The following is a 12,272-nucleotide window of genomic DNA, read 5'->3' on the forward strand; positions in this document are numbered from 1 at the left end:
GCACGACAGAGCCATAACGGAAGTGGTTTAGGAGGAAATCACCCTCGATGACCTCGACCATAAAGCTACACTACGGAGATCTCATCAGGAGTGATGTAAGAGGTTCCACCCTCGACACTCGATGGTAACTCTGCAGAGTCGTACAACTAAGGGGGGGGGGTGATGTGCGGTGTCGGGCCCTGGGCATCGATCACGTTGATCGAGTCATCGAACATAAAGCGGGGCAACTGAGACAAGGTGGGGGTCACTGATGAATCACTAACCAACCTATACTAAGCAGTTTATGATAAGCAGGTAAGGTATGAAAGCAGGTAACTACAACAGGCTATGCATCAGAGTAGGATCATACAGAAAATAGTAGCAGTTCTAATGCAAGCATGAGAGGGAAAGAAATGGGCGATATCAGAATGCTCAAGGGGGTTTGCTTGCCTGGTTGCTCAGACAAGAAGAAAGGATCGTCGTCGATGTAGTTGAACACAACGGCTTCAGCGGCAGTCTCGGGGTCTACCGGAGAGAAGAGGGGGGGGGGGAGAAATAGTAAATACATAGCAAGCAAGAGCATAACAGGACAACAGGCAGAGCTAGACGTGTTCTAACGCGGTGCTACACGTTACCGGCGAAGGGGGATAACATCCGGGAATGTTTCCCCAGGTTTAGCATTTTCGGACAGATGAAACAGAGGGGAAAAGTTGCATGTCCAGGTAGTTAGGGGCATGTGGTAGACAAACAGATTGCATATTCGGATTCGTCTCGTCATTCTGAGCAATTTTCATGTAGAAAACATTTTCATCCGAGTTACGGTTTATTTTCTATTGATTTTCAAAGTTTTAAACAATATTCTGAAATTAATTCTAATTCAAAAACAATGCTTAATTACTAGATGCACCCAACACAGTGTACACGAAGTGTACACAGTGACTGATAGGTGGGTCCAGGGGTTCCCTGTTGACCAGTCAACGTTTGACTGGTCAATAGGGGGTGGGGCCCCCTGTCATAGGCTCAATTAACTAATTGCAGATTAAATAATTAGTTAATTAAGTTAATTAACTTTTTAAATTAATTAATTAATTAACTATTTAATTTATTAATTATTTTACTTTTTCTTTTTACAGGAAAGGGGCGTGGGGCCCGCTGTCAAGGGCCCATAGGCCATAGTGGGCACAAGCGCTCGGGCGCTCGCCCAGCAGGGTTGTCGAGGCCATGGCCTCGGCCGATGGCGGCCCGCGGGGCGAGGTCGTCGGCGATGGGGGAAGTCGCCGGACGGAGCCACCGGGGGGAAGGGGAGCGGCGACGGCGGCAGCGTAGGGCGGCGTGCGGTGGGGAACGGGGTGAGCGGCCGCGTGCAGAGCCACGGGCGCGGGGCAGCAGTGGCGGGGGCAGTCGACACGGCGGCGGCGTCAGTGGGGCGGAGGCGAGGCCAGCGGCGGGCGCAACCGCAGCGGCGAGCAGGGCGAGCGGGCTGCTACGACGCGGGCGGCAGCAGCAAGCGGAGCAGGCAGGGCGCGAGCTGGGGGGCAGCCAGGAGCAGCAACAACAGCAGTACGCGGGCGTGCGCGGACGTTGAGCTCCATCGGTCATGGTGGACGGAGCTCACGGGGCGACCAATACGGGCATGGATCGAAGGGAGAAAGAAGGGGAATCGGAGGAGGGGCTCACATCGAGCCTGCAGGTGAGCAAAGCGGGCTTGGGGAGGCTCCGGTGAGGCCGAATCGAAGACGGTGAGCGGCGGGGCGGAAGTTGAAGATGACCTCGATCCGATAGATGTAGGGGCTCCCGGCTTGATCTGGTGGCTGTGGTCGAGGCAGTGGTCGACGATGGAGCGGATGGACGCGCTCAACGGGCGAGGGGACGACGATGGCCGCGAGCTTCACGGCGACGCAGCCATCGGCTTTTTGGGCAACCGCTAAACCAAGGAGAGGGGCAAGATGAGGAGGACGAATGAGAGGGCTAGGGTTTTCCAGGGTGTCGAGGGGTACTTGTAGGACGCCGGGGATGCGGTGGATGGCTGGCACATCGGCAGGGGAGCAGCCATGGCCGCGGGATGGCCTCCACGCCCTCCCCTGTCACCTGTAGTGCAAGCAGGGAGAGGAGATGAAGTGGGTTGGGCCACTTCTACCACTAAATGGGCCAAGTGCACAAAAGCACATCTGCCTCTTCCCTTGTTTATTTTTTATACAACCTTTTTTTTTGTGTTTTGCAATTTATATTGCTGCTAAATGAATTGTGTTCATCCTGAAACTTGGCATGTAAATCCAGTGCATTAGCATAGGTCCACACACAAAGTTTCATATGGTTTGGGAAAATGTAAGACTAATAATGGTAATTTAAAATACCAAATTAAATGTTGCTGGCCCGCTAAAATATTGCTAGGGCCAAAATTAAAATCCAATTTTGAGTTGATTCCTACATGAAAAAAATACTTGAGGATTAATTGCAACATCTCGAACAGTTTTGTTTGCAAGACAGAAGAAGTAAATATTTGACTTGTATTTCAAATGGAATTTGGCTTTGATTTTCATCAAGTGGCAATTTAGTTAGAAAAACATGACGACGTGGCATTATTAAAGAGGAGATCACTGTAACATGATTTTCCGGTCGTCACATAACCAGACCTTCTTCTCTACGCTCGTGCAAACATGTTATGCACGTAACGTAATGGGAATGAGGCAGTATAACTCCATGGCGTCGCGGTGCACGACTATCGCTAATGAAAACGTGACGACGGAGAAGAATCGACGTGTGCCGTCAAAGTTTGCACGACCATACACAGAAGATTCTCAAAAAACTAGAAAGCGATTAAGTGCACAGAGGAAACCCCCCATTTCACACAAAAAAATACCCATCTCAACTCCTTTCCAGCAAAAAAAACATTTTTGATCTTTCTCATTCTAAGTCAGCTTCCTCCTGCAGCGGGCCAGCCCATGGCCCATACTAATGGCGTTGTGGCGAGCGCAGCTGCTGGATGAAATATGGGATGTGGGCTGCAATAGCTCCACGGTAGCAGCTGAATGGCAAAAATACCAACCCGTTAGTAAAAAAAAAAGCGCCCACGAACTAATAAAGGTTCGAACCTCTCCCAAACAGTTCTCCATCTACCGTGAAGGAACCTTTTGCTTCTGGAGCCGGTGGTCCTGTCCTGTGGACTGCCACAATGACAGCCTAGTGCCTGCATGGTCCCTCCTATTGCATGTGGTATGGTCCAACCCTTGGCTATAAGAGGAAAAGAACATAAAATGAATAAAATCAGTAAAAAGCAAATGGGGTAAGAGCAGGGACCAGATCCCAACACCAACGAACGCACGTAATTGCATCTATCCCAGAGAAGCTTCATAGGTTTGCTTTTCTATATATATATATATATATATATATATATATATATATATATATATATATATATATATATATATATATATAGTGTTACTATTCATCACCCAGGTTGCAGAATAAGTTATTCTTCACCCGAGGTAATCTTACGATCATTTCATAATTAAATCACGTTTCGAATTCAAATAGTTACATTCCTATTAATTAATTACGTAAAATTTGACATAAAAATTAAAAATATAGGTCATAAGACAAGAAAATTTGCAGTTTATGTGTATTTTAGACTATGTTTTTATGTTTGTAATTTTACATAACATAAAATATTTTTTACGGTGATTATATATATATATATATATATATATATATATATATATATATATATATATATATATATATATATATATAGGTTTCCCCCCTTTCTCATCTCCTCTCCCTCACCGCTCTACCTTGAGAGTCTCTTGTGGGATTGGCCCGGCCCAATCCCCTTTCTTAGCCGGCAGAGATGGTTGTCGGAGTAGAGGTGGGAGAAGCGCAGTATATAGTACGAGTAGCTTGTGTCTTGCCGATTAGGCGACTTGTGTGGTGTGGAGTGAACTTCACACGGCCGCTTATGAGAAGCTTCCAATGGATAGATTCCACCCCCAAGCTTGTCTATCATGGTGGAAGCCGACATCCGACGACGGATCTAGTAACAAACCCTTTAATAAGCTTCGAGGACATCAAATCTCGGCCGCCAAGGTGGAGAAGGAGGAGATGACGGTGAGTTCCTTCTTTTTTTCGTTTGGTTGCCGCGTTGGAGACTACCCCTCCATAAACTAATATAAAAGCATTTAGATCACTATTTTAGTTATCTAAACGCTCTTATATTAGTTTACAGAGGGAGTAGTTTCTAGTTCTTGATCTGGAGCACTTGGTGCTCATCTTTAGTGGCTTCTTACAACGGCTTAGGCTGCTCCGCTGCCGATTGTTCTGACCGAAGGGCGGCCCTTTTCCTCCCTTCAATGGTGTCGAAAGGGAGGCAGGTCTGGTTTCGTCCCAACGTTCGTTTCTTCTCCTTCCCGTCAACAACAAAGCAACAACGAGATCCCCTTACAAGTTGTTTGTCCCCGGTGAGGGGTGGTGTTTGCATGCTGATGAAGCTTGAAGATGGTGGATAGTGGTTCATTGCAATCTTCATCTTGCGTCAAGGGTCTTTTCTTTAAAGGTTTTGGACTGAGTTGTAATTTTGCATTCCATTGGGGTCCTTTCTCAGCTTTTCGGCAATGCAAATCTTAACGAAGCTGTTCGAGGTCCTTCTGGACCGTTTAAAAAAACAGTATTCAGCATTTTTCACACGCACGGTTGCCAGAGCGAGAGCTCCACAGCCTGGAGTTCACCATAAAACGCTCCCCCGAGGCCACAGACCGAAGCACAACCCAGCTACAAGTCACAGCGAGTCACCGACAACTCCACTCCACTCCACATCCAAAATGTCCGCCATGACTTTCTATATCTTTGCTTCCTTGATGGGCCTGTGGACAGGGACGGCCATGGCTCTCGAAGGAGACATCTTCAAGTTAGCCGGCGAAGTAGCGGCCATTTTGCCGGCGCCGGTGAGGAAGACCGTGGGGGCACTGGCGCGAAGCAGCCCTGCCCGTACCGCCTCCGATGCCCTGGTAGGTCTCTTTCTGGGCATGGTCTGCGTGATGTACACGGCCACGTTCTTGTACGTCGTCGCGGTCCGAGCCTGCGGCGGGAACTGCTCCTTGGCCTGCGTCCTGTGTGAGATCTCGGACCGTTCCGAGACGCTCTCCCTGCTTCTCTTAGCGCCGGCGGTTGCGCTCTTCTTCCTTCGCGCCGCCGGCTGCAGGAGCCTCGAGGTACGTGACATCAATGCTGGTAGCCTCCTATGCCTCTACTCTCCTTGGTTTTGCTTCTCATGCAGTTGATGATTGTTAAATCTGATAGGTCGCGGATTTCAATCAGCGGCCTTCAGTCCTTGAACGCCTTCAGTCCACGTCGCCGCTAATCTTGGTTGCAGCGTTTTTGCTTGCAATCATCTCTTTGAATCTTCAGTCTCCGCAGATCTCTGAGATTCTAGGCGTTGCGGCTATGTTCTTCGCGCACCTATTTTTCATCCGCTTCTACATCCGTGCTGCACAGGCGCTGTGGAGGATGAATCGCAGGTCGGCAATTGACATGGTGGCAGAGTAGCGCAGCATCGCTCGCTCAGGTAATTAACCTGCGTTTATGCCACACATCAACATACCCCCTTCCCCTTCCTCAAAGTATCGTATCTGAACTTTTTATGACTTTTGTAACAACAAATTGGTAGAAGATTGTGCAACTAATGTTCAAGTCCAAACTAATTTTCAGTTGGTTCTGCTTGTTTGCTAGTATGAACCGAAAATTTAGTTGTTCTCACCACTAATCATCAATGTTATTCTTCAACTAGATTATCAGTTGATGCACCCTGTTGCAATTTTTCATCTGTTTTTTGTATGGATAAAGCGGTGTTTCCACCGATGGTAGAGGCCGATAGAATAGCCATGTTTTCTTCTTCTTATTAGTCCTCTAGTTCTTGCTTTAGTTTTTTCTGTCTCAACTTGAAATGTCATCTAGCTAGACATGAAAAAGGATTCACAGCAACAAAGAACAAACATTGCAAGAATATATAGAATCACCTCAAAGGACGGATAAAAGTAGATGATATATTTTCATGTTTGTAAACCTAATTTGTCATCTTGGAACAGCCGTTTGAATAATCATGACGTGTGATTTATTTCTACCGTTTAATTGTCGCCACAATCTGCTCACCATTTGGTCTTGATACAATTTCGTCATGTATTGGCCAGGTGCGCAGAGGCAGGGTTTCTAGCCGGCTGCAGCAAGATCGAAGATGATGGAGGGTACTATACTACTAGTGCAGGAGTGCTTCTGTTTCCTATCTACTACGTACCTATGTTGCTGTTGTGAAAAATAAGAGATGAACATGTCGTGTGATGAGTAGTTATCTATCTGCTAGTAGTATAACTAGCACTAGTAAGCTTTGAATCAACACTGGACCATGTATTCAACAATTGTTAAACTTGTATTTGAAAAATATTAATCTGGGATTTGAAAAATGTTAAATTTGTACAGAAAAATTGTTGAGCATGGGTTAAAAATGTTAAACTTGCATTTGGAAAGTGTTAATCTAGCGTTTGAAAAATGTTAAAAATGTGTACAGAAAAATATCGACCATGTATTAAAAAATTAATATTGTATTTGAGAACTGTTAATCAAGCATTTAAAAATATTAGATGTGTATAGAAAAATGTTGACTATTTATTCAATATAAAATGATCTTTTATTTGAAAATGTTATACTTGTATTAGAAAAACATATTAGATACATACCGAAAAGGTGTATAGAAAAACAATGAAAACTGAATGAGAACAAAAAAATTCAGATGAAAAACAAGCAAGAAACAAATAAAACTGAAGAAGCTAAAGAAAGCAACAAAAGAAACACCTCAAAAACTAAGAAAAACGAAAACCCAAAGAAATCATGAAAAATGGAAAAGAAAACAAGAAAAACCAGTGCAAAATGAAAAGGAAACAATGAAACAAGAAAAACCGACGGAAAATGATAAAGAAACAAAAAGTGAAGAAAATATAAAACCCTAGTGAAAACCAAGAAACAAATGAAGGAAAGCATTGAAAAAAAAAACAAGAAAACCATGAAGAAGCAAAGAAAACCATCACAGGCCAGCAATTGACTTGGTTGTCGAATAGCGCAGCATCGCCTACTCAGGTAATTTACCGGCATTATGCCACACAACAATATCCCCCTTCCTCAAAGCACTATGCCACAGATCGGTAGAAGATTGCACAATTTACTAATGTTTAGGTCCAAACTATATTTTCAGTTGGTTATGCTTGTTTGCTATGAACTGAAAGTGTAGTTGTTTTGTTCTCATCACCAACCATCAATCCTATTCTGCTGTCAGCACCATATTGCATTGTTTTCATCTGTATTTTTATGGATAAAGCGACGTTTCCATCCATGGTAGAGGTCGGTAGACTAGTAATAACTTTCCTTCTTATTAATCCTCTAATTTTTGCACTATAATTTTCCTTGTATCACTTGAAACGTCATCTACACATGAAAAACTATTCACAGCCACAAAAAAAGGTGCAAGATTAGAATCACTTCAAAGGACACATAAATGTAAATGTGTGTTCATAAATGATATATTTTAATGTCTGTGTTGAGATATCTAGAGCAGAATATTACTGTAAACCTAATTTGTCATCCTGGAACAGCTAGCTGTACGTTTGAATCATGCTGTGTGGTTTATTTCTACCGTTTAGTTGTCACCACCACAATCTGCTCACCATTGGTCTTGACATAGTTTCATCATTTTACTGGCCAGGTGGGCATGCAGAATTTCGAGCCGGCAGCAGCAAGATGATGGAGATCGAGTACTACTATACCACTAGTGCAGGAGTGCTTCTGTTTCCTAGCTACTACCTATGTTGCTCTTGTGAAGAAATAAGAGACGGACATGTCGTGTGATGTGTAGTTATCTATCTGTAGTACTCCTAGTAAGCTTGATTCGATGCTACGTCAGAGCTGTCACTATGGTTGTTTATTTGTTTATATGAAGTCCGAACCGGACCTCTAGTTAGCATGGGTTATTTACCTTACCTGTGGGCCTGTGGCTGTGGGTATACTATATGATTTGACGTACGCTCTGATGAGGGTTTCCATAACATGTAATCATATGTCATTTCACTGCTGATTTGTATGGAAAGTGTGCACATATGTGACGAAGGAAAATTCAAGCATAAATTCCATCTATAAATCTATCTATAAATAGTTAAATACACTATGCTCCCTAATTTTTTATGCGTCACATTCAATTGAGATCTCCAATTTGAAATTGGCTCACCCGATTTTGACCAGGTCAACAATTTCTCTTGGAGCTCTCTCATTAAATGCTTTTGATTTACTATGCTCCCTAATTTTGAAGCTTTCCCATTCGATTGAGGTATTCAATTTTGGATTTGTTTCACAATTTAACCGGTTCAATGGTTTTTCAAATTAATTGGCAGCAACCGGCCTATAAAAATATATCAATCCCGTGCACTCTCCCGTCACCTAGAAAGAAGCGCAAACATATGCTATAGTAGCATCAATATAGTACATGCAGGCACCGATGAAGAAAATGTCCCCACATAAGTATGAGTTGACTAGCAGATGACATGCTTGGTTCCGCTTGGTGAAGGCTAGCTAGACATAACTTTTATCATGCAAACTACCCCCTCTCTTAGGGTTTGCAAGACACGTGGGTAGCCCTATACTGACAATTTCACAAACGGAATACAAGTTATTTATCTTAAAATTATACAATTCAAATAAAAAAAACTAGCAAGATAACCCAAGCATTTGCACATCACGGTTTTTGTTTTTGTATTTATTGTTGTGTTTACTCGAATTTATTTAAAAAAAACCACATGAAATTTGTATATTCAGATAACACCACCATTTAGTATTTTTGAAATAATTGAAAAGATCACTTATCTTTCTGGGAGACTCACGCTTCGTTGTTTATGTCTAATTTTATCTTGTATTACATAAAAAATTGATAATCACGTGATGACTTCATGCACCCTCTTGAGAGCAAAACTATGTTGATCTGCCTTGTGTATGGGCCGTTTTGGCTCTCATAACACGTGAGGAAGATCGTGGATCAATGACTTATGTTTCCGTTTTGTTGACACATTTACAAGGTCGTAGGAAGGGGGCCGACCATGATCAAAATGAAACTATGCCCCCCGCGCGGTCTTAAAAAATAGATTTGTCACACCTCCATCCCCACATGTGCAGTGTTATCATGATTGTCAACCTAGAGCGCTTATTCCATGTATTCCCTCCGTGCTCAAAAAGGAAGAAAAATACATTTTCTATGAAGTCAAATTTGGAAAGTTTGACAAAATTTGTAGGGAAATTACGAAGAGCTAAAATATAAAATCGGTGTAATCGAATACAGATAAAATGTATTTTGAAAACATATATTTATTATTGTAGTTTGTTGATAATTTTTCCTACAAACTTTCTCAAACTATGAACCATTTGACTCCATACAAAATTTATATGCCTTCTTTTCGAGCAGGATGGGACTATTCTCCTTAAAAGGTTGGTAGACTCATTATGAAACCTAGAGGGAATTGCAAGTAAACTTTTTTGCAACAACATTTTGAATACACTGCAAAAGTTGATTCATAGAACTACCATTTGCTTGCCATACAAAATTATAGAGTTTAACAATAAATTTAGACTCCTTTCTATCGATCCTCATTCATTAGAGTATTTATAGCTTTTCATATTTTAATTATCCACCAAGAATTAAACATAAATCATGTGTTCCGTTCTTTCACTCGCCTATCTGAATCTAATTGTTGCAATTGTGTTTTTCATAGTTGTGCAATGCCATGCCTACCCTACTACAAGTATTTGTGTTTCTTGCCATCTTGATCAATTAATATGGTATGATTATCAATGTTCATAAAAATGCAGAAATATTCTTTATAACTCTTGTCATGAAGTACACAACATAACATTTTTTTGTTGGTGGACATAAAAGAATGGTTATGTTTGGCATAACACTCATAACACTCTGGTTAATTTTCTTTTATCATATCTACATCCCAACTTATACATATAGCACATTCAACAATCGTATGGCAATTCTGCTTGCCAACGTCATACTTCTTATCATAAGGTTATAATCAATCAATCAACCACGCCTCTGTTGATTCCCACAACAGCAAACTTCGCTAGTGGCCTGATTTATGCATGTGCCCACTCATCTCTCTTATTGTCACTTTGGCTTGGGTTGCTACCGTTACACCCATACATGTTAATTTATACACCCAAGGGATGGATGCATATTGAAATCCATTAGACATGCTATGTTGACATTGACTACATATTATATTAACTTGAATTGTCATTTATTCCACTTTTCAGTTTTAGGACCTATTTCGTATACGCATTGATAACTATTTCCACTGGTAAACTGTATTTGCAAAGCATCAAATATGTAACATTAAAATAAATACATGAAAAGTCAATGAAACAATGCCAACATATACTCACATTTATTGATCAAAGCGACACGGTAAATGTTCTTGGTACAAACTTAGAAATAAGATTCAGTATGAAACAAAAACACTAGTAATTCATTATATTTTGGAAAGGGGGATGTAAGTGGGAAGTCATATTTTTCTGTATCAACCCTTTTAAATCAGAATAAACATATTTTTTCCTTGTATTACATGATTTATGGTTGTACTTCATTGAAACTTGAATATTCTATTTGTGCATTCTCAACACTTTATTTCCTTCCCTGTGAATCATATTGGGCCAAGCCCAACTCTACACTAACTCGGTCCTCACCCCTTTAGAATCTAGATTATTCTCTGTCTCTTTTTTTATTGGGGAATCATGGATAATCACTGGCATGGGAAAACATGCTTTGAGAGCACTAAGATGGGAGAGTGGGAGTTAAATTAGAAGGCACCATGCCATAATCCTATGAGATGAAAGTTATCCAGAGACTAACAATGCTAAAATTTGCCACTCTGAACTGTTTGATGCAGCATATCCGACTGCTAATATTGTCGCACTATATAATGATGAAGTTATAAAACTTATCCAAAATTTTAGCCTAGATTTGGAATTCATATAGAGTTGGTACATTGTTAATTTCCTTTTATTTTTACTAAAAACTTATGAACTGGATTTATTGAATGGAAATCGAAGTGATAGCTTACCGATGCATTCTATCAGAGTATGTGTATTTTCAATTTTACTTTTTACGAGTATCTCTAGCCCTTCCCCCATCCTTTAATCCCTTAACACCCCCCCCCCCCCATATTCTGTAATCCCTAAATCTTGAGGGATTAAAACTTTCTTGCACCTATCCTTTTCCCTCAAACCCAGCTCCTCAAACGAGGCCAACCCCATATGGAAATCTCTCTCCACCTTCTTATTTCTTCATTCTTCATTCTCCCTTATTTCTTCTTTCTTCCATGCGCCATGTCGACTTGTGGATGGTAGATGATGTCCAGATTAGTAAAAGTAATTTGATAGAGGCTCACAAAAGTGAGGAGTTGAGAAAGTTGCAAAATTCATCCTCCACAGGCCACGGTCTAGGCACTTCCTCGTCTAAATGGGTCCTTCCCATCTTCTCCTAGTGGGATGATGATGTGGTGCAGGACAGAACAGTTCATAAGAATTGGAGATGGCAGCCACGTTTCTTTCCCTTTGTGCGTGATTTTAGGTGATGTACCTACTTTACGTTTGTTTTGCATGTGAGATCGTGGCCGGGGACGGCAGGAAGAAGCGTCGCTGTGGTCGAGACACCGTGGAGGTGTGCCACATGGCAGAAGATGATGGGAAAGATGAAAACAAGCTCGACGGAATTTCGCTGGAGGTAGTGGGTGGGTGGGGGGATGCAGGGTTGTGGAGGAGGTGGGGTTGGAGGGTGGCCTGCAATGAGGTGGGCGGAGTCGGATTTACCCAACAGATCGAGAGGGAATCCCGAGAGGAGAGAGAAAATGTTAAGAGGGTGTTTTTCAAAAAAGAAAATAGGCCAATGGGGTATGTTTTGAGCAATGAAGAGCTAAATTTTTTAGTCAGTAAAAGTTATAGAGAAATGGCTAGTTAGGGCTCAATTCCCTAAACGACTTTTATAGAGAATTAAAGGGTTTTACCGGAAGGGCTAGAGATGCTCTAACATACCATAGTTTGGTTTATTTTTATCTATTAGTGTAGTTCATAAGATTTTCATCCTTGGTTTTCACATATTTGAGGTGTTGAGATGGTCTATAGACATGAGAATTGCCCAACTAGTAAGTAATCAAACATAGCTACTGTGAGCGGTGTTGGTAAGCCTACTCTCTTACAACAACTATAGT

General features: G+C 41.9%; 1 protein-coding gene across 1 annotated transcript; it reads left to right on the top strand.

Annotated features, from left to right (window-relative positions):
- The first annotated feature begins 4,599 nt into the window (after positions 1 to 4,599).
- LOC123130291 (uncharacterized) lies at positions 4,600 to 6,882 on the top strand. Its single transcript, XM_044550222.1, has 3 exons — positions 4,600 to 5,183; positions 5,272 to 5,536; positions 6,159 to 6,882. Exons 1-2 carry the CDS (start codon positions 4,794 to 4,796, stop codon positions 5,515 to 5,517), a joined length of 636 nt encoding a protein of 211 aa, XP_044406157.1. The 5' UTR covers positions 4,600 to 4,793; the 3' UTR covers positions 5,518 to 5,536; positions 6,159 to 6,882.
- The last annotated feature ends 5,390 nt before the right edge of the window (positions 6,883 to 12,272 follow it).

Source organism: Triticum aestivum, chromosome 6A (assembly GCF_018294505.1).
Source record: "Triticum aestivum cultivar Chinese Spring chromosome 6A, IWGSC CS RefSeq v2.1, whole genome shotgun sequence".
NCBI lineage: Eukaryota > Viridiplantae > Streptophyta > Magnoliopsida > Poales > Poaceae > Triticum > Triticum aestivum.

What these genes read in the sequence shown, in the direction of transcription:
- LOC123130291 (XM_044550222.1), top strand. Translation starts at nt 4,794, where the DNA reads ATGTCCGCCATGACTTTCTATATCTTTGCTTCCTTGATGGGCCTGTGG. An exon ending in CCGGCTGCAGGAGCCTCGAG is followed by an intron (nt 5,184 to 5,271) that starts GTACGTGACATC and finishes TAAATCTGATAG; the next exon opens with GTCGCGGATTTCAATCAGCG.